The 27,698-nt window shown below is 43.7% G+C and overlaps 1 protein-coding gene across 1 annotated transcript in view; it reads right to left on the reverse strand.

The window, feature by feature from the left end:
- SDC2 (syndecan 2) overlaps window positions 1–26,928 on the reverse strand; it is a 60,606-nt gene extending 33,678 nt beyond the window's left edge. The window contains exon 1 of the mRNA XM_054059109.1: window positions 26,640–26,928. Coding sequence (XP_053915084.1) covers window positions 26,640–26,699 — 60 coding nt within the window. The 5' untranslated portion in view covers window positions 26,700–26,928. The remainder of the gene's footprint in view (window positions 1–26,639) is intronic.
- Between the last annotated feature and the right edge of the window lie 770 nt (window positions 26,929–27,698).

Here is a 27,698-nt window from a genome sequence, read left to right on the forward strand (position 1 = left end):
GCAACAGAAACAGGTAAACAGAAGTCATTAGCAAACTGCATAATCTATGTATGTTCTGTCTTTTTAAGGCAGAAAACACCTTCCTAGTTTAAGCTTGCTCAACGAACTCTATTATCTGAGCCTAAAATTTTTCCTCTGTGAGGTAAGACACCACCTAAATGTTTCTACTGCTTTCAAATACACAGGCAACATCTGTCTATGTCTTGCTGATACTGCCTTGAACCAGTAGCATTAAATAAAATGTCTCTTTCTTTAGGAAGGAATGAGCATTATCTTCAAAACCGATACACCATAATTACTATGTGTAAATTTAGACTTACTTATTTGGGGGTAACTTTCCCCAAAAGCAAAACCCTAAGACTGCTTCTGCCAACAGGAAAAAAAAAAAGACCTTCATTTTCTTGGAACTACTGACCGAGACATGTACCCTCTTTAGCATTTGGAGCGAAAACCGCCTTGTGCAGATTGAACCCACAGAACAGGTAATATTAACACTCTTGGAAGAAGGAGCCTTAAATTATGGAAACCTATTCCTGATTGTTACCGATGAGAGAGGAAACAGAAAAGTTTAGCTAACTTCAAGGCTTTAGTGTATTCCTCTGAGGTTATAGGTAGCTGAAACACTGAAGCCAAACCAGAAATAATTAAATCACACTAGAAAAATAAAAGAATTAGAACAGAGGTAGCCTACAAACCTATCTTTTATATTGGACACTAATTGAAAAAGATACAAAACCAAATAAGTTTAGGAAAACATTAACCTTCATTACACTGTGAAAATCCATAGCCGTTAAACAATCATCCACATCCGATACTTACCCTATTATGTGCCTTAAGTAAAACTGAGTAACTAGCTCAAGGGAATCCCTGCTTAAAAATTAAACATAAGTAAACTGAAGCACAATATGCCTTTATGATTTAAAGGTAATACTCTTAAGTACAGTCATGAAACAAAAGTCATGCTACAGCATCTCATTTGAGATTGCATTTAGAAAGCTACAACATGAGAGCACCGAATCTATTAGCAGAAAATGCAGCAATTCCTGCCAAGCTGTTTGATAGAAACCAGACACAGATATAACCTAATCTGTACAACTTCCCATCAGCAATACCGCTTCCTAAAAGGAAGGCATTATTAAGGCTCAAGGGCTCTCACAGCAGCCGCTGCAATCTACTATATAGAGCAAAGCAAATCTAGCAGAATTACTTTTCTAAAAGGTAAAATGGTCATCCCGAGATGCCTTTCCAAATCAGTATTATTTAACACTCCTTACTAGAGACAGACTTTTGTATACTACAGAATTTGCAAGTAATTTAGTTATTCGCTTTTTACAAGCACTCAAATGGGACTTGTTATCCAGCCACCCTCCTTCTACCTTAGCTCTTGGCTGTGCTGCAGGCAACACTGCTGTCACTTGTGGTTTAGATAAAGAGACCTCAGTGTTCGCTCAGTGCTGTGGTGAGAAATACAGCGTGGATCTGTATTTTTATCTCTCTGCAATCTCATTGAAGACTACAGCTTTCTTTTGCAGAGCTGAAGTATCAAGTTTTAGCAAGGAGGCCGTAAACACTGAGCTCTTAGTACTCACCTCTCTTGAAACTCAGATTACCAGGAAAAAATGCTCCCCCCCTTATTAGCCTTTTATTATGAAATAGCTATTGAAAGATTCCTAAAATACCTGCAATTCTTTTCATTCATGATGAAGAAATTCTTACAAAGCTTAATTAATTGCAGAAACATTATACACTAACAAAGGCAAGATGCTTCAAGAAATCAGAGGAATGCTCATTCAGTATCGCACAAGAAGAAAATAACATAGGAAGTTACCGATGTAAAAAAAAAGTATATTTTATTAAAACTTCCCACAGAATATATGTAAAGAATATAAAAAATTATGCATTACTTTGTAAAATCCAGCATAAACTTTGTAAAATCCAGCAGTTGAAGGTGAGTTATGGGAACACAGTGAAAAATGCACGACTATGCTAAAATAATGCTGTTTCTATATAAAGATGTCACAAACTCCAAGTCATAGTTTCCTTGTCAAGTTCTTTGAAAGGCTGGTGAAGCAGCATGAGGTGACATGCTACTAGAAATCCCACCTTGCACATTATACTGTGCTTTCAAACTCACACAACACCTTTTTTGAAGTGTATTCTTTTGGCGTATCTGAGGAGAGAGGTCCAAAGCTGAAACTTCACTTGGAAAAGGGGAGGGGGAGAAACTTTCACTGTATATGTTGTTTTCATCAACATTACATAAGCAGGTGTCAAATACAGGTCATATCAACTGCTTCCACCAGTCAAGTCACCACACCAATATGACTTGGAAACATGCTTCCCCAAGAGTCATGCACAAAGCTGCTGGAATTTCAGTCAAATAAAACAAGGCTGCCGTAAAGAAAAACCACTTAGCCATGCAGACCACATCACTTTCTTCTACTTTCTGAGACATCTCCCTGCCTTTGCTGCCAGTGAGCCTAAGGAGGAGACCAGCCCTCCATCACCAACGACACACCTGCCCACGGAGAAGCAGGTACCACAGTGAGCACCTTCGCATGCTCAGGTTAGGGTTTGCCATGAAATGCATGAGCATCCAGCTGGAGGTCACTGCTTGCAGGCTACTCCTCAAATGGGAAGAAGGCCTCACTAACAGGGAGCAAAGGAGGTCTCATTAGCTGAGCTGTGAGGCTAAAGAGGGAGGGAGGGAGGGAGGGAGGGAGGAAGGAAGGAAGGAAGGAAGGAAGGAAGGAAGGAAGGAAGGAAGGAAGGAAGGAAGGAAGGAAGGAAGGAAGGAATCTACTAGGGCAGGTGTAATTACCCAATATAGCTTCTCTTCAATAGAGTACTTCATATTTTATAGTAGCAAAAGCCATCTAGTAGCAAAGATGAGTGACATAAAGGCTGAGCAACTGCAGAAACAAAACACGATGAATAAAAATGTGATTGCAGAAAGAAGGCTTTTCATCACTAATACACCCCAAGCGGATAAATTATGATGAAAGTCCTATTACATGGAAATACAGCCACCTGGGAATTCAAACAGTTAGCGGACAGATCTATTTTTAATCACATTCATCTGCCAGGCCTAATGGCAGAGCAGGCTTTGCCAAATCCTCTGGAACACAGCAGAGCTGACTATAGGCTTTGAAGGTACAACCTTACTGCACTCACCCCAGGGTACATGCCTATAAATCCTGTCAGGTTCCCAGTCCAGGTGCAGAGCAACCAGTTTTGAAGGAATATACTGCAGTGAACGCAGTTCTAAGATAAATACTCCACCCAAATAAACTAGACCTTGTCTCTGCCTGATGTATATGGGACATGACACCAAAGCTTCTCTGGCAGGAAACAAAGAACAGAATCAGAAATATAAATTACTTCCAGGGAAGTAAGGTATTTAAAAGCAGAATCGAGGCTCAGTCCATGCGTCATTAACTCTGGAAGATCCAACTCTGCAACATCGCTGAGGTTTACATGCACAACCTCTGCACTGCTAGACTGGTACCTACACCTGGTACAAGCTGGCCAACTTGAAACTAGACCAAAGTCTACAGCTGCAGATTCCCAGATGCTAGCATTGAATTCCAGCCCCTGCAAACACCCACTGCCTGTGCTGTGTGGAGTATCCTCAAGCAGGAGCAAGGCGATGGCTATCCAGCAGCCTGGGCTTCAGCCAGTCCTCGGCTGCAGCTCCAGAGAGAGGGAAGATGCCATGGGTTTATCCCTACACTGTTTAGCAGTTTGAGTTTTGGGGCAGGGGTGAGCACTTGGTAGACCAGAAGAGCAGGCAACTAACAGTTATCAAGTAAGAAAATCAAGAGTGATTCACAAATAAACCTGCAAGGAGAGCTTGGGATGGAACGTATTACTTAACTGGAAAGGGGACATCATACATGTGTTGTGCTACAGCCACATTTAGGAACGATGGGTAACAGAATTACACAGGCAATGACAACCACTGGTTTCCTTCATGTGAAACACAGACGAAACACCCTTTCTTCCAGGTGGCATGGTGAAAACTTGTCAAGACTCTCAGACCTCTCCCATTTCAACTCTGTCTTTGAAGGGCTGGCCAAAATAAGTGAACCACTTGTATGAGAATCTTTTGGAGTTACAAATCTTTTCCACTGAGAAAATTCCATAATTGAATCCAGTGATCTACATCCCTCTCTCAGCTGCATTACTATCTTTAAAATCACACAAACTGCCTTTGGTACATATAATTGGATTAATTTTTTACTTTTTAAAATGAAGAAACAGTTCCTAGGACAAACTTGCAAGGCATCCAGCTGCCTCTTGTCTGCATTCGTCAGCTCCTCCTGCTCAGCCTGGGCTATGCAGACTGCTCCTCCCAACACACCACTTGGCGATTTTGCTTTTTTTCACAGCCTTTTCACTGAGATACGGGACTGAATAAAGTAACCTGTGCAGTTAGTCTAAGCAATTCAGTGCTTATACTGAGTTTTGTACCATTCTCTCACCCCTCCAGAACATTCAAATTGACTACACTATTTTGTAAGTTCATAAATAAAAAAAACAGCTCTCCAGCAGACAAGAGCATACTCTGGCCTGTATTGGATCAATCCAAAATGGAGAAACCACTTAATGAAGCATTTTAACGGAGCTAACAAACCCTCCAAGGAACACACTAGGTCAATTTTGGCCCAGTGCCCTACTAGCACTTTTGGATTAGGGCTTGCCACAACCTGTGACTGTGCTTGGACCCCCACCAGATGCTTCCATGCGTGCCTCACTTTATGGACAACAAGGGACACCACATATGGGCTTGCTCAGTGTGCTTAACTTGGAGCACATCCTGAAGGCATGTAGGCACTTTAAAGCCCTACAATCTTTTAATTGGGCACTATTAACAATTAATAGGTCCTACAGAACGAGGTAGATGCAAGAGTAACAAAGAATAACACGTGGGTCCATCTAACCTGAACATCACCACCAGTCTGCCCAGACAGCATCTACTGCACATATCTAGCACATGAAGCTCAGCTGGAGCAGTTTATAGTTGTTGCAACACAAACCCTATCACAGTTGCACAAAGCTTTATTTAAAGGTCCTAACTTCCAGCAAAATAAAGACCATCATCCAGCAGAGCAAAGTACATGTGCTACCAGATGTTGACTCCTTCAACAAGGAATTGCTGCCATTTTTTACCTCCCTCCCTTGATGACTGAAATCCTCAGGCCTCCTCACTTAGCTTGGCTTCAGGTCCTGAGGCCACACGGCCACGCTCTGGGCCATAGGGAGACTCCAGGCAGCGTGCGCCCCACATGGGCATCATACGCAAATGGCGAGGCAGCCCAGATCCTCAGCTACAGGAGAAGGAACCGTGGGGCAACTGAGCAGGAACATGCTCCCACATAGTAGCATGGGGCTCACAGTTGTGTGCTCAGCCCACCTGCTCCCCAGCAAGAGGACAGAGGAATTCCAGGGAGCCTCCAAGCCACTCCAGCCTTCCTCCACCTCTGCAGAGGTGCCACAGGGGCATTGGAGCACCAGCTGTGCAAGGAGCTGGCAGTGGGCTCAGGCAGGAGGGCTGTCAACCCCACTGCTGGTACTAAGGATGTCCTTGGAAAATTAAGATGGCCACACTTCTCTGAATGCTATTCTTTCACTGGTCAAGCATCCACTTAATTTGGGGATTAATTAAATTACCTAAAGCCATAACCATGCAACAGTCAACACTCCTCTGCAGAGTCACTCACTAATACCTTGCACGACTGAAGCACTTTCCTAAATAAATGTTCTGCCAAATCTCGGTCGCATGTGCACATAGAGATATAGCAATTATATGGCTTCTCAGAGCGGTGATGAGAGCTATAAGCGAGTAAGGAACTACTTTTTTTTTTTTCCTTAAGATTTACTTTGGTGAAGCCTATTAAAAGAAATCACTTTTGAAAGGCATCATAATGAAGAGTTTTGCATGTTTGTCACTCCGCACCTCTAAAGGATAAGGCTTCAAAGCATTTCCTCTCTTTGCTGAGAAGCCACCTAAACTTTACCTTTCTCTGACATACTTTATTTATTTTCATTGATCAATGTTAATGCCACTAAAAATCAAAGTAGTACAGAAGCAGATGTGCATGTATCTATTATCAAAACAAGTAACAGGCCAGCTCTCTGTCATGCTTTCACTTGCTAAGAAAATCAACATCACCTTTCTGTATTTCCCTTTTTTCCCTTTTTCATGAGATCATTCCACCCTTCATTGTCTCCCCAAAACTACAGCTTTTTTTTTTTTTGTATGCAATTACTACAACACAAACTTCACTCAGGTAGATGGCATTTACTCAGATACAACTAAATGCAAAAGCAAGAGCATCCCAAATTTCTTAAAGAAAATTAAGAAATGCTTTAGAAAATATTCCTCAGAAGCAGAAAAGGAAAAGTTTGGTATTAACATTAGGTACTTTATGCTGCATTTCTTGAGTATCCAACAGTGAACACACATCTTGATCCCAACTCTCCATTTCTGGTGGCAGTAACAAGTAATACTGATGTGATGCGTAGGAAGAAACAACTACTGATTTCTGGGAAAGAGGAAAGGAAGGAAAATACATCATACAGGAGTTACATACTTTATAAAATTGCTTTTTCCTATACAAATTCAAAACATAATCATTTTCTGTAAAGCTTAAAGCAATATATTTTAATCCAAAGGATACCAACAAAGCATTCAACCAAGACAACGTCAAGTTAAGTTTTCCCGTAACTTAAGTGGCTCCAAAGTCAGCCTTTGCCAAAAGCAGAGGGGTCCCAAAGTGCCAAGCTGCCTGCATGGTCTTTAGGGCACCCTTCCCACCAGACACAGGACAGAAGAAGCTGAGCTGGGTCCGGGCATGCAAGCACAGGCACTGCAGTCCCAGGGCTGTTGTTCGGCTGCGGCGTGCTCAAAGGAGCCATCGCCATTTACTGTATTGCATGAATACCTGCTAGCTATGGAATGAATTATGCATTTGGGATAGCACCGGCTTCTATTTCCACGGCACTGAGACAACCATGTGCAGCTGGAAGACTGAGCTCTACTTTGTTCAGAGCAAGAGACTTATTAATAAGTTTGCTGCCTGAGGGTGGGAAAGCAGCTCATGCTATAAAACAAGAACCTTTTCGTTTTTTTACTAGAGTTTCTAATTTAATGTAACTGGGGTAATGAGTAGCAAATTTTGAACAGGTGGGTTGGTTTAAATATTAACTCTAGGGGTACATAAAGCCTCATTCAAAGGGCAAGTTCACCTGCATAGCAACAGTTTACAAAACAAATGTGATGCTGCCTTTCTTGCAACCCTGAAGTTTCATATGGTGTTGTGTCTTTATAAAATACAAATAAACTTGACACAGAACTGAAAAGGAAATTAATACAGTATCTACTGTTCTTTATACAAAATTGCTATACGAAGTGTCTTAAAATGGTACAAGCATGAAATCAGGCTCCATAGTCCAGGCAGATCCTGCTGATATGTGGAAACATCTTAACTGCCAGGCAGGAGAAACTTAATAGTTGAAAAAGTGAAGCCCCTAACTTGTTTTGATTCCCCAAAGCAATTCACCAGCAAACCACCACTTAATGCATGAGCGAAATACCACTTACCAATCATTCCTTTTTAAAAGACCCAGCAGGATAGCCCAAGCTGTTGTTTGAAGCTAGACTGTAAGGCCATTGCTGATCACAGTAAAATCAGTTCAACTTTAGGGTGGATCTTTTCTTTTCGTGTGTTTGCACCTAGTCTGTTGTTTCTCAACAAATCAACCCATACAATTTTGGCCAATTCCTTTTAGCTCCCCCTTGTCCTGCCTTTTTCTTCCTTGTAACATATGATGCTTTCATACATAAATTGAGTCCTGCTATCACCATCAAACAGCCATAACACATACAGATCAATTACTGTTTTCCTGTCCTGTAGAAAATCCTCCACCCCAAGCCCTACATGCCTTTGCATGGCTCACATTGTCCTAGAAAACTACATCCACAGTACACCCAAACTTGTCATCCCTCGCTACTAAAGCTGAACCAGTAATCCCAAATAGCCTAACAATTTATTTTAATACTGCCTTCCTATTTGCCTCTCCACAAAGACTGTCTAGGCATAAAAAAACACCTGTCAGTTCTGGACACCTAAGCTCCAGAGGTGAGTATATTGACATTTACAAGTAGATTTTAAAGAGAAAAATGTATTCAGAAATTCAGCTGTGTGACATGCATAACATCCACCTAAATTCCCAAGGAGAAATCACAGCACCACTTGCTTGAGTAGATGATCCATTTCAATCCTCTCTGAGAAGTAAATGAATTCACATCTCTAAGAGGATTTGTCGTGGAGAACTGGCCCCTTTCCGCATGCTGGGAAGTGCAAGATACCCACATCTCCATCTAGACTTGTTGACAAGCACTGAAAAGGGACATTCCTACCACGGGCAAAACGCAGCAGGTGGGAAAGATGCTGCTTAATGTAAAACTGTACAGAGAGGGCAGGAGAGAGATGCCTTCCCAGCTGAAGCTGCCTCCTGGAGAACCTCATTCATCAGGCATGAATGACTGATATTTAGCAGCTAATAAATATTTATTAGATAAAGCTAAATAATTTTTAATAGTTTGTATAAATATTACCTAATTTTCTTCATATAAGTAAGAATGTTAGAAACATATGCACTATAATGCATAACCTTTAACTTGGTTAATTCATATGCTGAAAGCCCTGAATCACCTGTATTTCTAAAGATAAATACAGGTACTTTACTTCTTACATGAGTGGAACAAAGCAGTAACTGATGTGCTGATTCTGCAGCAGGAGCTAGGAATTTTTTCTGTTAAGCATAACAGCCATGTCGGTTTGTGTATTTTCACATCAGTTCAGATGTGAAATACCACAAGGGGTATTTGTTTTTTTTCCACTCAAATAGTTAGCTCCAGCCTGCCACTCTATCCCTCTTTTCCTAGTGAAAGTGGTCCTCTGTTTTCACAAGAGCTACACAAGTACATCTCCACTTCCCTGCATCACCTTTCTGGAGTCCCACAATTAAACTCATCATTACCTTTGACCTCATCTCTCACCACATTACTTGCAACACTATGATAATTTCCTGATGAAGCATCAGTTTGGAGAAGCTGAAAAGCTCAGGGACTGGTGGAATGAGGCAACTCCCTCACTTTCTGGCACCTCTGCAAGGACTGAAGGTGCTGGGTACCTGCTCACTCTCCATCAGTGCTTCACTTGGTTGCTGGCATAGTAAAGTGATGAAACAATTGTAGTCACATCCTCTCTGTGACAAAAGAAAACTAAAAACCAACATAAACAAGTGTAGAAAGAATCAAAAGTCAAAGCAAGTGGGTTTCCTTGAGAGTTTTCCTTTCTTTTCATGGAAAATTGCCTGTCTCCTACCCATTGCTGCAGCTACTTCCAAAGCATGTCTAATTTTCTGGGATAGCGTTAGTAGGTTGTGAGCAACCAATGGGATCCAAAGTGGTGGCAATGCTTATGCCTTTCCATCTAAATGGGGAATAAGCCACGACAACCAGAGCAGCAATAAATGTTCCTTAGCTGCCTCTCAAAATGAGAGCCAGAAGACCAACTACCTCAGCTGTGTGTATACCAACGCCAGAGACATCAAAAACTACAAGACAGAGTTCTTCAGGTACATAAAGAACAAGCAGAAGCAAAAGGAAAATACTGGCCTGCTGTCAAATGTGAGAGACGTATCAATCACCAACACTGCTGAAAAGGCAGGGATTCTCAACATTTTTTTTCACCTCTGTCTTTGCCAGCACTGCTGGGCTCCAGGCCTTGGGAACAAAAGTCCAGGTAGATGCAAACACGGTCCAACTGACACTGAAGGAAGTGTTGGTATGGGAACTATTACAGGAGCTTGACCACTACAGATCTATGGGTCCTGAAAATATCCACCCGAGTGTGTTAAGGGTGCTGGATGATGTCATTGTAAGGCTACTCCCCATAATCCTTGAGAAATCATGGAGATCAGGGGATGTTCCAGAAGACAGGAAGAAGGCTAATGTCATCTCCACCCACAAGAAGGGCTTAAAGGAGGATCCAGAAAACTATAGACGCACCAGTCTTACTTCACTCCCTAAGAAAGGTATGGAACGAATCCTTCAGAGGTGGTGGTAAATAGTTCCTTTTCAAACTAGCAGCCTGTCATAAGTAGGGTCCCCCAGGGATCAATATTGGGCCCAATGCTGTTCAATATCTTCATAAGTGATGTGGATGACAGGATCGAATCTGCCTTGATCAACTTTGCTGATGATACCAGACTCAGTGGAGAAGTGAACACTTTAGAAGGTAGAGTCACCCTGCAGGAAGACCTGGGGTAGGCCAAAAAAGTGGGCTAACGAGAACATTATGAAGTTCAACACAGACCAGTGTAAGATCTTGCATTCAGGAAAACATAATCCAGGACTGCAGCACAGGTTGCGATCTAGTTGGATGAGGAGTAGCTCTGTGGAAAGGAACCTGAGGGTCCTGGTGGGCAACAAATTCAATATATGCAAACAGTGTGCTGCTGCACCAAAAGGATGCTGGGTTGCATCAGCAAGGGCATCACCGGCAGAGATAAAGAGTCATTATTCCCCTCTGCTCAGTGCTTGTCAGGGCACACCTGGAATACTGTGTTCAGTTTTGGTCTCTGCTATACAAAAAAAGATGCGGACAGGCTAGAGAGGGTCCAGAGAAGGGCCACTAAGATGATGAAAGCACTGGGAAACCTGCCATATGAGGAAAGGCTGAGAGAACTGGGTCCATTCAGCCTTGAGAAAAGAAGACTTAGGGAAGACCTTATCACCATGTTGCAGTATTTAAAGGGTGGTGACAAAGAAGATAGAGACTCCATTTTTACATGGAGTCATATGGAAAAAACATGGGGTGATGGATACAAGTTACTCCTGGGGAGATTCCAATCAGAGACAAAAGGAAAATTTTTCACAGAGAAAACACTCAGCCATTGGAATGATCTCCCAAGGGAAGTTCCCAACATTGGACAGTTCGAAGATTCAGCTGGACAGGGTGCTGGGACACCTTGTCTAGATCGTGCTTTTGTCAGGAAAGGTTGGACCAGATGATCCTTGAGGTCCCTTCCAACCTGGTATTTTATGATTCAGTCACAAGATGATTTTTAGCATGTGAAGTCACACTTGGCTCTTCTCTCTTCTTTCCCTGTGCCTCTCCATCTGACTTTCTTGATGCCCTCCACATCCACCAGAGATCCACAGCAGCAGTGCAATATTACACCCTTTCCTCTACCAAATTTTCAGCAGAGCAAAGTTTGACATTTCTCATTAGTCGAGTGCAGATCCCTCCATATTGGAAATGCAAATGCTTAAATAAGCTCTGTTAGCAACAGTTTCAGCTGAGAGGTAGAAAAATGAACAGAAGTTGTTATTCTGCTACTTTTCCTTCCACACAAAGTGCTGAGACACCACTACTGGTGTTCTGGGCTACACCATTCCTAACTTGTGCTAAATATACTAGAAATTCAGTGTATTTTCTGTACAGCAATCCAGAATATTATGACAGAATTAAGAAGTAATTTTAAATTACTGAAATATAAAAAAAAATAACAACCTAACCAAAAATACGTGGATTTGACATCAGTGGTATTTCCAAAACTCTCTGGAATTACAAACATATTAAGGAGGGTATGATGGGACAGATACATAGATATTTTCAAAATCGGGCTCCTTACCAAAATACATATTTACTTGTTTGACCGTGACAACCATGGCCAAAAGAGACACACTGTCCTTTTGGAAAATGTCATCCATTTCACAACTTTCCCAAAAATACACTTTCTTATGCTTTTGTTAACACCTTAGCATACAAACACAGGCATCAAAAATGCAAGGAAACAAACTAAGAATCAGAGACCAACATACTTTCTTAATCATGGGCTGCTTCTCCCAGGATTAGAAAAAAATAAATCCTGCTCTGCTTGGCATGCCTGCATATTATTTTAAATAAGTAGGAGGGCTGAAAGAAAGTCCCCCTTCATCTCCCAAACCACAAGAGAAAAAAAAGGAGTTATTTCCAGAGCACGTACTCAATGGCTATCCAGTGAAGCCTATTCATTTTGGTCAGGCTTCACAAGTCTTGCACCACACCTAATGAACACAGTGCCTTCTTCTGATGCCTCTTACACTGCCAGCAGGAGAAGATTAAAAATAATTATGGAAAAAGAAAACAAAACAGCCCTAAAAAAACCACATTGGAACAACTATCTCTTTACTTGCCTTGATGGCTGTCTCTTCTCCCTTGGACAGAGCTGTCACCTCATGCAAGAGGTCAGCCTTACAATCTCATCCTCTACTTGCATCATTAAAAAACCCCCCAAACCCTCAGGAATTTCAAAAACAGAGGCATGCGGGATCTCTGCAGCACAAGCAGGGACCCCAAGCCATCCTCCCGCAAGGGTTCAGGTTAACTAGTCCCCCTTGGAAAGCCCAGATGCAAACATGGCTGTTGTGGGCTACATCACTTAGTCTTCTGCTCAAAGCAGATTTGCTACTGGGGCACCTAGTGCTCCAGACCATCTAGGAGTAAAAGTCATGGCGTACAAAAGCTGTTTGTCAGATATTTATGCTTCCTCACTACTGAGCCATTACTCTGCTTCAAAATTAATGTCTTCCAACCTGGTGTCCACACAACTGGGCTTTGCCCCAGTTAGGCACAACTGAGAAAAGACAAAAAGGATAAACTAGGTGCTTTAAAATAACCAAGCAGCTGCAAGCAAGGGCATGCAGTTTGTGCTGCATCAATACCTAAAGTCTCAGCCTGTTTCTCTGCCCTTATAGGAGTCCAAGTGCTGTTCAAAACGCGCTCTCAACTCTGGAAACATTTCACATCATTGACCACAAATGAAGTGATACAGACATGCTTTTCCACAAGCTGGAAAGGGCTGCGTGGCCAGGGAAAAGGAAGGTTTCCAGTCATGCTGGCAGCCTGGTGGAATATAAGGGCCACATGGAAGGAGCTGGTGGCAGGAGGGAGCCTCCCTGCAAACCCTACAGCTGAAAACTCCCCACCTTCCCTCCTGCTGCAGTTCCACCTGCCTCAGGCTTTTAGAGCCACCTCTTAAAATGCACTCAAGTGAAACACCTGGTGAACTTTATCAGGCCTGTGCGAGTCAAGTTTAATCAATTTGATTTTCTCTGAGTCCTTCTGCTCCGTGTTCTTGCTTATCCTAACCAAAAAGGAATGTAGCAGTTGCCATGAAGCAAGTAAAGCTCCACTTTCTGTAGTGAGGCTCAGCAATTGGATTATTCTTGTCTTTCCCCACTGCAATTTTTAAATCCCTCATTACTGCTATCATTACAGATTCAAGCTTCCCATTTCAACCTCTGATGCTGTCTGTTGCAGCAGCCCCTTCCACAGAGGCCTCAGAAAAGGATGACTCTGCCTTGAAGGAAACTTACTGCCCTCTGACTGCCCTGGGAGCATGCCTCCAGCAATCCAAAATCCAAGCCTAAAACCAGCTTTCTCTGAAGAGGAACCTGTTAAGAAAAGGCTTTGTACAAGAGGATGATTGCTAAAACGTGAGTCACAATCTTGCAATAAAGCCCAGGACTAGTAATTCTCATGATCTTAATTTATCTTATTCTTTCACATAAACCTGTTCCCCACACGTTTGCTCCTCATCGCTAGAAATAAACTGCACCCAAACCCCAGCAATGTATTTTCATGTTTTTCTGTAGCTAAGACACTCACAAGAGTTTTTGTTTAAAAATAAAATAAAATCAACTACTATAATTAGAAGGGAGGTATAAATAGAGCTCAGGGAGGACTCTCATAGCCTGCTCCTCAAAAACACTTCTCCCAAACAGCACATCAAAGCTATTTCAAGTAGCATCTCCCATTTTTCATTCCTGAGTATCTCAGTGTGCGTCAGTTAAGGCGCCAAAGAAAGAAATGGTTACTTAAGGGCAAGTGTAAATACCTTGGAAGAGGTGGGATGAAGAAAGTGTTATCTTAAGAGGTTGCTCACCATGCAGGGTACAGAGAAGTGAGCATCCAGACAGCAGCTGCTGAGCCACAAAAAATCCCCCTCTGAGCGTGCTGAAGCTCACTCTTCCTTTCATGCCACGCTCAGCAGCTACAGCAAGCGTACGAGCACCTCAGGGAGAAACCACTTCCCTCCCCGCACCGTCTGCCTTGAAAAGGTTCATCAGTGCAAGCACGTGTCCATGCTGTCAGGGTAGCAATACTCAACATTTTCCTGTCTGGTATCCATGGAAAGAGATTAGCATTCAAATATTTCATTAGCCAACAGTGCTAAGTATTCCACCAACTTGTGGAAAGAGTAAAAGCACTGAAGTTAACTTAGTTGATGTGGCTCTGTCAAACGGTTTGGGATATTTTGTTTCAATAAGCAGAAGGAAAGCAGCTGTCACCTTGATTATAGTGCCCTCAGTAACCTGATACTTCTCCAACTAATCCTAATCTCAGCAGGCTCCCCCTCTATTTCAGGGAGCACAGTTACTGCTCGTTTAAGCAGGGAAGCAGTGATTTGCACCAAAATAAGTTTTGAAGTGATTCTGTTGGACAGAGGAGGAGCACCAACTACATCAGCACATCGCACCCACCATTCCTGACCTTCCGCAGTCTGAGAGGAGAATACGAAGGCTTCCAAAAAAAAACTGTAGAGCAGAGAGAAATGCCAAGATGAAAAGTTTGGCTCCACACACTCACTTTCCAAAAAGCAGATGGGGTGAGGGATGAGGTGCTCAAATCATCCACGTCTGCTTAAGCACTTGTTTTGTGTGTTCCAGTGCTGTCGAACAGACACAACTGATGACTCAAAGACGGAGGTACTATCTCTGATAGAGGGATTCTCTTCCACTCAAGACCAGTCATCTCCAGATTTTCTCTTGAATTACGGTCTGGCGAAGATGTTTCAGCAGTTTTCATCTATCTTTTCTTCTGCTCTTGGATCTTGTACTTGCAACATGAGACTGAAGAGTGGTGCCAATGGTAATAGTTACCTGGCTTGCCTGACAGCACAGGAGCAGCAGGAAATGAGGTTGGAAGCACAAGAGATTTACAGAGAAAAGGAACTTAAGATACAAATTACTATTAAGTGCACCATATTCACCAGGTGCTGCACAGCATTGCTCAAAAATACATTAGCACAAGTCAAATAACGAATGCTGAACAACAAGTGACATTTCTGGTAGAAAACTGGTAGTCTTACACCACCGCTGCAATGATAATAGCATGAGAAAATATACAAGTGACAGGTCAGACAATTTAAAAGCCCTCAGTTCAGATTGCTTTATTTGTTTTTATCTTCTGATAAAAACAACCTACACCTACACAGACAACAACATGGAACACTATCTGTTGCTGCAGTACACTCTATCATACCTCCATTGAAAAAAAAAAAGACATCTTTTCTTCTCATTTTCTTTTGAGGACAAAACCCCATTAAGACACAATGTTACAGCTGCTTTGATTTATTCAAAAGTAAGTCAAAGAACTTAAGGTATACGCTTTAACTGATGAATTTATAGAGTTTTGTGGACAACGCTTTATAATTTAATGATTTATTTCCCTGGAAAAGAAAGCAAACTCTTATTTATAAGCTGCTTCACATTTTAGAGATGTTTAGCATAACACAAAGTCTTTGCTTGTACACTCAGAGCCAGCACTGCACTTCAGGCTTTGCAATTAGTCACAAAAAGATCCAGTAAATAAAAAAAAAAAAAAAAAAAAGTCTTAAGGAAAGCTAATCGACAACCGCAAAGCACAGGAGAAGGGCCTGCTTCTGCTTAATTGAAGGTCATTTCTGCTAAGCTGCATGCTATATTTACCACCTGGCTTGTGATGGCTGCTTTTATTCAAATGCCCTGTGGTAAAATATATGCACGTGTAGGGATGAAGAGTTTATCATTGAAAACTTCTGCAAGAAGTTAGGGGAATGAGGAAACCTTGCACACTTCCGCCGCAAAATTAGGTCAGGACGCTTTTGAACGGCTCCATCTGAAGGCTGTGCCAGACTTCAGATCAAATACTTTTTAGTGCATTAGACCCAGTGGCTTAAGAGATGAACTTCTATACTGCTGATAATTATTACTAGTACTGCACATTGCTGTCTCCCTCTCCACCTGTGGATATTTATAAATAGCCTACAGTTTCCAATCCCCAACATATGCCACTCAGTTAACAGCACTTCCAAAACCTATCCTTTCTAACCATGGGCCACACATTTCAAACATGACAACCACGTAATTCTGCACAGATTGGGAAATTATTACTTGCCCCACATATACTTTTAACTAAATTCCCCCTGAATATAGATGTATGGCCAGATGACATTAGTATCACAACAATTAATAATGTGAAACCAGAAAGTGCCAATTTGGTGATTCAAATGCAAACCTGTCTCTGCCCTCTGGTGCCTGCATACAGACCTCAACCATACGGCCAGGGAGCATCACTGCCATCAGCTCCATCATCTCCTGCCCTGCTGGAGCACGGTCAGCCCCACGGCTGATGGTCTCCTCCATGCCAGCTCCTGCTCTTAATGGGCTTGAGGGTTATCCCCCAGTAAAGCATACTAGAGTAGTCAAGCTGGGAAGGCAAAGGCCAAAGAACTGTCCCTAGATACATAAAGCAGTTAATTATGCACCTCTTTCCCACATAGCCTGACAGCTTAAATCTCAAGGAATGGGCAATGGAGCCCACTAAGTCCCTACACCCAGTCATATCTATGTCAAATATCATTAATAAACCGATCTGTAAATTAACTGCAACAATGCCCAAATCTCAAAACTGAATGCTTTAAGGAGTAAAAAGGGGGTATATGGCCCCTGACTCTGCAGTCAAATACACCTTTTGTAGAGATTAACAGCACAAGACTGGCAGTAAGAAAACTGAAGCATTCAGAATTTCAAGTCTTCAAAAACTCAGACTTTTCCCTTTTCTCTTAAGCTTTTAAAATTCGCAGCTGAGTTCACTCTGGCAAGCTTGACTATTGGGAGAGCTGTTAAGATACACGGAAACATCCACCTCCAGTTTTCTACCGCTCCTTGTTTTGGTCTCCCATTAAGTGACACTACTAATTGTACAGCTGCTACAGCTAGCTGCCGCAGGAGACTGCTCTAAGGAGGCTTTCCAATTAGGTTAGCTGAATTAAAGAGAGAGAGAGAGAGAGAGACAGAGAGACAGAGAGACAGAGAGAGACAGAGATTAGCTTTTCCTGTGCATCTCTAGGAAGCCACACAGAAATATAAAAAAATACTCTTGCTAATCCTCCCTTAGGACCCCTTCATCTCTGACCACAAAACCAGAAATGCCGTGTGAGCTACTCTACTACACAGGAACTGCGCCAGCTCTGACTGTCTGTACAGACACAATCTCATGACAAGAGATATCATCTACTTTTTTGAGACTACCAGAAGAAGTTTTCTCTTCAGACTTCCTCAGGCTCCTCAAGTCAAATACCTTTGCACATTTAAGCCAATGGAGATAAGATCCTCAGATGTTACGTGAAACATCAAGAAGTAACATGGTGAAGAAGTGTCACAGAGATGCCTATTTGTATTTTATAGAAGCATTGTGTTTTCCTTCCCAAACTAAGATTTTTTTCTGTCATAACCGAAAGCTGCCTGATTCTTCTGGTACAGACAGAGGAGGTCAGAAAAACAAAAAGTAAAATGATAGTGCATGACTTTAGTAGTGCTACTAAATATTTACAAGCCCAGAAGACTTGTTTAACACACAGACAAGTTTCATGGATCTCAAAAAAAGTATCAGGAAACCTTCATCACTATTAAGTTTATCTGCCTTTTGGTATATGACAGTCTATGCCACCAGGCAGAAGACCAGTTACAGATATCCACCTGGAAAGTCTTAAATCAAGATGCCAAATCACCAGCTCTTGGTTAAGCCAGAGAGATACAGTCAAGAAAGCAGCATAAGTGAAAGCACGTAACTTCAGATCAGCCGAGGGAAGAATAAGCTTTTCAGGTTGTAAATCACAGTAAGAATATTAACAAAAGGAAAGAAAGGTCATTGTTCCTTTCTAGTGCCCTACAGTTACGAAATAGACAAGAAGTGACATTTTCAATACAGCAACACTATGAAGAGTAACCACCTCAAACCATTTTAGACCCAATGCTGTTGTATTATCAGAAGTTCCCTCCACCCGATGAGCCCCAGCACAGTGGTATGGGCATAACTCTGCCTGCCCACTCAAGCAGAAAGGCTATTTGTCAATGAGCTGGAGCCTCACGAAAGGCAAAGAGATCCCCCACTTGCAGAACACAGCCCTGCTCTTCAACAGGGCATGGCTGCTTGGGCTAAATGCCACCAGAGAGAAAGGCACTTCCAACAGGCAGCACAACTGCAGACACCCAGTCATACTCAAATGTAACACCTGTCTCCTCCAGCACCCGTGCATTTAAGGAGGTAAGTCTGTTTTTAACAGGTGGCCATGGTCCCTGCTTTCCTCACCCTCAAACCCTTCAGTCAGGCCATTAAGCTGTAATGAGGTATCCAAACATTATTCAATAGGTTGGTGATAAGACTGTTAAATGCATATGCTGTTAAAATATCAGCATATGCTTTTACAGTCACTTTTCAGCGCTGCTGCTTCTTCAACACCCTCATGTCATCCCTCCCCTCTGCATGCAAACAGATGTCCTGTCCCTCTCTGCAGGAAGGACTGCAGTTCCTACTAGAAGAGCAGAAACCATCTCATGTTTTGCCAGAAGGCTTCCTTGCCCACCTTCTGCTCACTGGTGGACACCTCCATCATGTTTTCGTGCAGTAGTAGTATATCCACTGAAGTGTTTTGGTCAAAAGGGATGAAAAGGCAAATTCAACTGGCCCAAGCTTCAACAAAGACAGACAATTTCAGCTGAGCCAGGAGTCTGTGCAGGTCACAAAAGCTCTGGTGTGACCTCCCAGCCTGGCCAGGTCGGATATAGACATATGCTAACCACTACTCTCAGTTTGCCTCTTTAGAATGAAATTTTTCCAACTTATTCATATTATGCAGAGATGACCATGCACATCCCTCTGCCTGGGCCTTTAAGGCAGAAGGAAGGCTGTGCTGAAGAATCAAGCCAAAATCTCCTGTGGGAGCTCTGGAGGATCAAATCATACTTACGTATGAAAACTGTTATGAAACTGCTCACAAGTGGAGAAACAAGAGGAAAACCATTTGTGAAGACCACCTTCTGATTAAGGCTTTTTTTCTCCTACTAAGTAAGGTCAGAGAAGCTGCTCTTCCCACCTCGATTCAGGCTAGGAGAATTATTAAGACAATTTTGAAAGCAACTTTGTTCTGTTGTTTTTAACTGGGAGTCCTCCTCATGTTCTGCAGGACATTTCTTTCCCTGACACTTGAAAGACACAGCCTTTGATGGAAAGATACACACACAAAAGTGCATAAAGTAAAAACATATGTAAAATAGAGATCTACGTAAAATAAAGGTCTATACAGAATACACACAAACAAAGTTTCAAAGACCTCCCAAGCTATAACTGAAACTGCTGCAGTGCGCTATGTGCTAAATGCTCTGTGGAAGACAGCTTCTATGAACACTTAATTTCAAATGTACTCCAGTAAGTTTAGTTTCATGGCATTTTAGACTTGCGTTCAAAAAAATCAGCCTTCACAGATGAGAAATAATCAAAGAGCACATGACTGGAAATTATAAGGAACTCCACCAAATACAAGAATTTAGATGTATATGGCACTTTAACAACTTTTCCTATCTACCTCCAGGGACTAGGCATCATTCTCGCTTTATCATGGAGAAAGAGATTTGTCAATCCCACATGCTACAGATGCTTAAGTCACTAAGGATCCTAAAGCTTTAATCTTCTAACATTGTATGCTGCCACAGCAGTTCTTGAGAACTTTTCACCTTCTCACAATGAGATTTATGCAAGCCAGTTAGTAACATAACCAAATTTCACACACCGTCTCCACAGACGCTCCTATTCCTTGCTATACAAATACTTCCATTTCCTGTGCTTGCATTGCCACCAGTGGCAAGTAGCGAGTGCCCTGAGCTCCCAACTGAGAGGATACATAGTCCTATGGCCAGGACAGGACCTGGATGTTCTGCAACCCTCCGTCTGCCGAAAACTCGGAATTATGCTTCTCAGCAATATAATTTTATGCACATCCTCACTTCAGGACTTGCACACTATTACTATTTATAGAGCTAATCCATGCCTATTTTTATTTATGCAATGTCACAAATTCATGTTCAAGAGCAGCTCAATGTTCGGATGTCCCAATGATGATGCATTTCCATTACTTTGAACTAGCTTCACCCTTCTGCTTTGCTTCCCTTGCAGGTTTTCATTTTGAATAATAAGAACACCATCAATGCCACACCTCTACGCCTGCATATTTGAACGTGGAACTGCACAACTCTTGAAAGGGATTCAAAAGGAAAGGCTTTGTGGAGGCTTTCACCTGGTAATCAGTTTAAGTGACACACTGATTCTGGGATATCTATATCCAGAATGAGCAGAGATAAACAGCACAGCAAAGGAAGAATTTGTCTCCTGGGTATGTCTTCTCTCCAGAGCCTTCAGGTTACACCATAGATTCAAACCCACTATTAGCCTTCCCTTGCAGACCTCAGTCCAAAAACCAAACAAGACTTGGCTCTTAAAGCCAAAAGAAATCAAGTGCGTGGGGCTTGGCTGATCACAGCTGTGCCCTGCAGCTGCTGTGTCCAGCCAGCTGTTCCTGCAGGTACCACAGAGTCATCACAGCTGGATTTGATGCAGCTCAGCCCAGAGAAAGAGGAAAGCTTACTTCTACTTGTGTCACTAATGCAGGCACGTGAGCAGACATACCCAAGAGGAATCTGGGGAAGGTAGGGGAGATGGAAGACCTAGTTAGGTTATTCATTCATGTGGCAGCAAGAACATTTTTTTCTTCTTTCAAAACATCCTCAGTTTTGAGAACATACCAGTCATGAACACGACTGCTCTCTGAGAAGTACTTCACCTCCCAGGCGGTATTGCTTTGGCAGCATTGTTTTATACAGCTCTGCAGGACCATTACAGCTACACTTCTGAAACACACTTCAAAAAGTAAGGATGGGCCACTTCACACTGCTCTGAAAGGTGACAAGCAATCTCCATTACTGTGGAAGCACCTCTAGAGAAAATTATGCTTTATTATGGTTAATCAAGCAGGAACAACACGTCCGACAACACAATATTTAAACACAGCTAATACATTCTGGTTGTTAATCACAATGCTGGTTTCTGAATGTTGAGATTCAGTTCCTGCACATACCACAGGCTATTTGACCTTCTGCAAGTCCCTTTGTCTCCTCACCTTTAATAAGAGTACAAAGTATGTATTTATCTTCATGCTCACAACTCAAACACAGCCAAACAGGTTTTTATTTGAACTTTCCCAAATCAATTCACCTTTGGAACAAAACAATTTAGCTTAGGAGGGAGTTTTCTGAAGAAGTTGTTCATACATAAACTAAAAATAGTGATTTCAGATGGAGCACCCAGCTCAGGCTTTGGTTAAGCACGGCTTAAGTGACAAATAGCCTGTCTCCCAGACAAGGCCAAGTTCTGCAGATTCATCACCACCCTATTAGTCATTATTTCACTTTAAATGAACCCCTTACTGGAGACAAAAATCCTCTGTTCAGCGCAAAAGTACTTGTTGCAAATAGTTGTTAAATGCTCTTTTTTTCTCCTACTGCAATCAGTTTTCCAATACTTTTGAGGATTACACGTATTTTGTATTTCTGCCTAAATATCTAGTATGCTTTTGAAAGCATCCCTCAGGGCTGAGGTAATCAAGAAAACAACATACATATAGAGAACTGTCATTATTACAGGGTCAAACACTAATGCAGTCTTTACTCGAGAGATTGCAAATTATACTTCAATGTGAGCAAGAGAAATCTTCTTCCCAAATCACTGAATAGTGCCATATAGCCTATGAATAAATTACTAGTCCTGAAAAAACTATAGATAGCAGTTTATTATCATCTTGTAAACATGAAACAAAGACAACCAAACAACAAGCTGTTCGCAGAACAGCCTACAGTAATTCTCTCATGCTCACTACAACACAGACAGGAAAGCAACTTGAATGTGGACCAAATTGCTTGCTCATAACTTGTGCATCCCCTTCCAAAAGCGGCAGCACAGAGGGCATCTTTATGGCTTACATTCAAGTAGGGTCTTACATGGGGCCTCAAATAAGCTTGCTATTCTCAAGCACAACATTTCTGTTCAAAATCATAGTCAGTCAAATCTATTCAGAAGACAAAAGAGTACTTTTCTGTAACTAAACAAGAGCCCTTTGTTCAGCTGCTGAGTCTTACTAAAGCCTGTAATTCTTTGCCATAAGGAAAATGTTTAAATTGGTCAATGGCAAAAGTCAATTTGGTGAGATAATGTAATTAATAAATACTATTCATATGCCTCTGCTTGATGTTTTATCAAGACAATTGGCCATGAAGAGCAGGGCAAAGGGACAGCCCAGCAAAAGACTGGCTGCTCCACGGGGAGCTCAGCAGTTGCAGGGAGGAACAAGCTCTTCTCTAGGCTCACCATGCCCCGTCAAAACACCGTGTTCCCCACCAAGGACAGCAGGTAACTCTCCACCACTCTCTCTGGAGGCATTAGATTATAGCTGTGTGGTTGAAATGGAGCTTTTCATAACTCAGACTTCTGCTAGCCAAGAAATCAAGCTCTGGCTTCTGCTAGTCAAGAAATTAGGCCTTGATCTGGTCACCCTGAGATTGCACTTATGATTCGGACCACAGAAACTTAGATCCATCAAAACTTCAAACAAATAAAAGGCTTAATGGGTTGTTCTCCAAAGTCCACCATCTTCATCCCGTTAGCTGCACCTATTGGCTCATGCCTACCACAGGGGCATCATCTGCCCAACAACCACAATCCCAGTACCCGACTTCAAACCCCAAGATATTTGTCCTGGATCTAGAAAAAAATCCAGAGAAAACACCTTTGCACTTTAGGCTTAAATATTAAGTCAGTTCCAATACACAACTTGGGGCTAAGATATCAAAAAGAAAGACTGCTTCAGTGTTTCATCTCAGGTCAAGAATCATCTGGTTTTTACTTTTTAAAAGATAAACTAACCTGGGAGGGAAATCTATTCCAGAAAGCGGCTCCCGAGAACATCCAGATAAGGGGCAGCACCAGAATTCTAACACCCAAGTCTGGTGGCAAAACCCAGAGCACCCCAAATGTTCAGGGCATGGCAGTGCAGGCAGCTGTTAGATGGGAGCACCCAGACAGAGCAAGGGAAACAGCCATGGGAGATGCTGCGGGCAGACTCCAGTTTTTTTCAAGCCCGAAGAAGCAATGGAGAGGTATTAACTAATTCTACAGTGAGAAGAAAAAGCTCGTGAGAGTTGTGGAAAGGTGGAAATAAATCAAGACTAAAAAACCTTCCTACTTTTCCTTCGAACTTACTTGGCAGTGCAGATTTAACACACTTAGGAGAGACATGCATGGCATATAAATCTGAAACGCCACCTATCTCTTCAGTCCTTCTTCTGTCTTCTGCTCTAGTTACCATCTCAAAGTCTAGCTGTATTTTTTAAGAAACCAACATTCCTCCTCTCCAACACACTATTAATTTTCCAAATTCCAAAAAGCAAAGTAACCATTAGAAGCAAATGTAGGAAAATTATAGCATCCTGCTTCTAAAATACTAAATAATTTTGAAAAATAAACCAAATGTTACACTTGGACCATCCTTCAGTAACTACATTTATGCCAACAAATCCGTGCTTACAGAAGAACCAGAAAGACCACCCAGTTAATGCCGATGCCCCAGTGCTCTGTTTTACTGAAAGCTGAAAAACAACCCGATGCGCTCATTGTTGATGCGAAGCAGTCTCCAGAAACCTCTCTGAGGAAGTGGAGAGCTGTGATTGACCTTCTCTTAGGAGAGCAGCACTATAACACTGCAGTATGCAGGACAGCCTTCTAGCCAGCAAAGTTTCCCAAGGCTTGGGATTGCAGAGTGGCCTGGAGCACCACACAAGGCCTGGAAAGCCTTTTGTCCCGCTGCTGCGAACCAGGATGAAACGGAAAGGTTTATCAGCCTCTTCCGAATGGGAGCTGACAAGTACAGCTGGATATTTGGCACTGCTCTCTAGTACTATTAAAATCAGCAAGAGCTGACTCCCACTAGCATCAGGACTGGACCAGACTTTTTAAAAGGCACATCACAGAGTTTGTCTTTTCTTTCCAGCAGTTTTTTTTTAACATCACTCTCTTTCCCTCTCCTAGTAGCAAACCAGAAAAACTTGGAGGTACCTAAAAAGCACATTTTTTGCCATTGAGCCTGGGTGAATTCAGCATGTCCTTCCAGGCCTACTGGGGTTACTGGACCTCGCTTTAACCTGGCATCTCACTACGTGCTGCATTGATGGCAGCAAACCACCTCACAAGCACTGGCTGAGATCCACCAGCTTTGATGTGGGCAATATTTGCCACCATGCAGAGGTTGGAACAAACAGCTCAGACTCCCTCTCACCCTCTGTATCCCAACCATGTCCCCAGATGGCTGCCCCCCCAGGGGAGGTGGCACAGCACACCAGAGAACATCTGCAGCACAACAGCCCACATCAGGGCATACACAGCATGCGCCCAAGACGTCCAAACTGCTCCAAGATTCAGTGGTAGGTCTCATTTACAGTACATTTTTAACCCGACTCTGACATCTACTTGGCCCACCCCAATAAAGAGGTTTGTTAGTTACATGAAGTAAACACAGGGAACTCACCACTTTAGGAAATTAAATCTCTTACTGCCTTCCCCCCTCCACTACTCAAAAAACTCCTGGATAATTTACTCTATCAGAAACGAGTTTTTTACCTTACCACTTTGCCTAGATAATAATAGCAGAATCAAACAAAGGTGAAGAAATTCAGAGTTAAAACCACTTAACAGAGTCAGCACGTTTTTTAAGTATCCATGTAAAATTCCTCTTATGACCAGGACAGCTTTCTGCAAAGAGGACAGATTTGGCATGCGTCTTTTCCCAGAGGTCAGTCTACAAAATTCTACCTTAAGGGACAATGTAGCTGCTGCATAGTGAAAGGAGAAAAAAAAGGAGAAAAAAAAAAAAAAGGAAAAAAACCCCACCCTCTTTTTACCTTTCCAATTTCTCCACAACTTTCTAGCAGCAGTGTGGGCACTGCACCAGGGCCAGGCAGCCCCGCCATCCTCCTCCTGCACCCCAAACTGTGTGGCCCCGGTACACCCTGACAACTTGCCTCACGCTGCCACAGTGTGTTCATCTTAGGGCAAAAAAAAAAACCCATAAAACTTAATACTTTACTAATTACCGTGGCAGTTAATAGTTACTACACCATCAGAGAACTTGGTGATAACAGCATTTCGACAATGTATATTGTGCCTCATTAGCCAACGGTGTTTCTGCAGCGCAGGTAGCGGAAACAGGAGCGAGTGTTCTACAACCCCTTTTTTTAATCAGTCCTTAAGAAATGTGTTTTGCAATTGTATCCTTAGAAATCCCTAACGATGAGCCAGGTTTCAGGAAGGCTGTGACAGGGCTAATTTATACAATAGCTGGACAACTTCAAAAGTTAACCCAAGCTAGTGTCATTATTTAGCTCAGTGGAGCGGCTCATTTTAATTGGATTAAATTGTCACGGTTTTTTAATTTCATAGTGAAACCTCAATTTATTATTTCCTAATATTTGCCCAAACACTGCAATCATGTCATTTGCACGCCCCCTTCCCTCAAGGCAGTCTCGGAAAAGACTACAACCCTCCGTCCCGCCTTCACGGGCTCCGCGCTGCCAAAGGACGGGAGCGTTTCGCCGGAGAGCGTCTTTTCCAGAGGTACAAATCCCGGCAACCCAGTTAATTGCATTAAGCAGAGGTCCCCGCTTAGCAAATACACTTGTGGCTCGTTAAAAAAAAAACAAGTGTAAACAGCGGCATTATCCCGAGAATCTCGCGGCGAGCCCGCACCGGGACGGGCGGCCGCCGGGGACCCGCGCAGCGCTGCGCACCCGGTTTTGGGGGATGCTTCGCCGCGCAGCCAAGCGCAGTTACAGATTTTATTTTTTTTTTTCTGCTCTTTTTATCAACCGGCCGTGTCGGGCTGGTCTTGCGCGGAGAGGCGGCGTTTTCCTCGGGCTCCCAGCGCCGGGACGGGGACAAAGCCCCGCTGGACGCGGCGCCCCGAGGGCTCCGGGGCGGCACCGGGGGCGCTCCGGGACCGGCAGGCGGCTGGGGCGGCGCGGCAAACTTGGGCTGAGGCTCGCTGGAGGGCGGCAGGGCGCTCCGCTCGGCTGCGGGGGGGTTTGCAGGGGTCTCATATATCACAGAATAGTTTGGGTTGGAAGGGACCTTAAAGATCACCTAGTTTCACCCCCCCTGCCGTGAGCGACCTTCCACTAGATCAGGTTGCTCCAAGTCTCATCCAGCCTGGCCTTGAACACCTCCAGGGATACGCACAAGGCTTGGGGGGTGTACCGGTCGGTGCTTGCGGACCGCTCGGCTATAAGCCGCTGCCCCCTCCGAGCGCCCCGGCGGGCAAGGACGGGGCTGCGCATCCCCGCGGCGGCCGCCCCGCTCCCCTCCGCCCGCCCCGGCACTCACCGGCTGCCCGGAGGCGCAGGCCACGAAGCTGACGGTGAGCGCTAACCACACGCCCCGCATTATTCCCGCGGTGCCGGGCACAAAGGAGAAAGCGGCGCCCGGGGCAGGGCGGCGGGCGCCCTCCGGCCCGCGCGGTCCTTGCGCTCCTCTGCGCGCTGCGCTGCGCGGTGCTGCGCGCTGCCGGCTCCGCCGCCCTTCCCTCCGCCCCGAGTGCGCGGCGGCGGCGGCGCGGCTCCCAGTTAAACCCCGCAGAAATTCCTGCAGGATTACAACACAGATTGGCAGCTCCCCCAGCCAGTGGAAGGAGGCGGCGCCGTCGACGACTCTCGCCCCTCGCAAATTCAAGCAACTTTCCCCCCCCCCCACCCCTCCTCGCCCCGCTCCTCCTCCTCCTCGGGCTCCCTTCTCTCGTCCTCCCCCCCAGTGGAAAACATGAGCAGCGCCGCGTGCCGACGGAGCTGGCCCGGTATAAAAGCCGGGACGTGGAAAAGCTCCCTCCTTTCAAGGGGAACGTGGCCGCCGCCGCGCGTTTTTAGCGCTCCGCCGCCCGGCTGCGCATCGCCGTCCCGGCTCGGGCTGGCGGCATCGAGTGTCAGGGAAAAACAGGGATGGGGAGGGTTAAAAATCGCGGGGAAAGGAGGTATCCCAAAACGCCAGACGATTTCGGCCCCCAACTTGGCTTTCAGCCCCGCAGTTCGATGTTTCAGACTTAAAAAGAGTAGAAACTTTGAGGGGCGAATGAGCAGCAAGGAGAGGGCTGCGATTTACACCTCGTTGCACGGATCCAGGAGTTTTAAAAATAAATATGGCAAGAATTGACAGCCCCAAGGATGTGTGCAGCAGAAGCCAAATAAAAAGTCTGGCTGCAACTAGTCCATCGTGTTTCTCAGCTGGGAAAATGGTGGTTTTGCAGAGCTTAGGAGCCTCGGTGCGATTCTCTCGCCTATGCCAGCATGTTTCCACCGCTGAACGTGTCCATACATTACCTCAGTCATTGGACATGGGAAAGGAGCAATAACCAGCAAAGCGAAATATATCAGTCTTCCTTTCAAACTACCA

The sequence above is a fragment of the Cuculus canorus genome, chromosome 2 (genome assembly GCF_017976375.1).
Source record: "Cuculus canorus isolate bCucCan1 chromosome 2, bCucCan1.pri, whole genome shotgun sequence".
NCBI classification, from domain to species: Eukaryota; Metazoa; Chordata; class Aves; order Cuculiformes; family Cuculidae; genus Cuculus; species Cuculus canorus.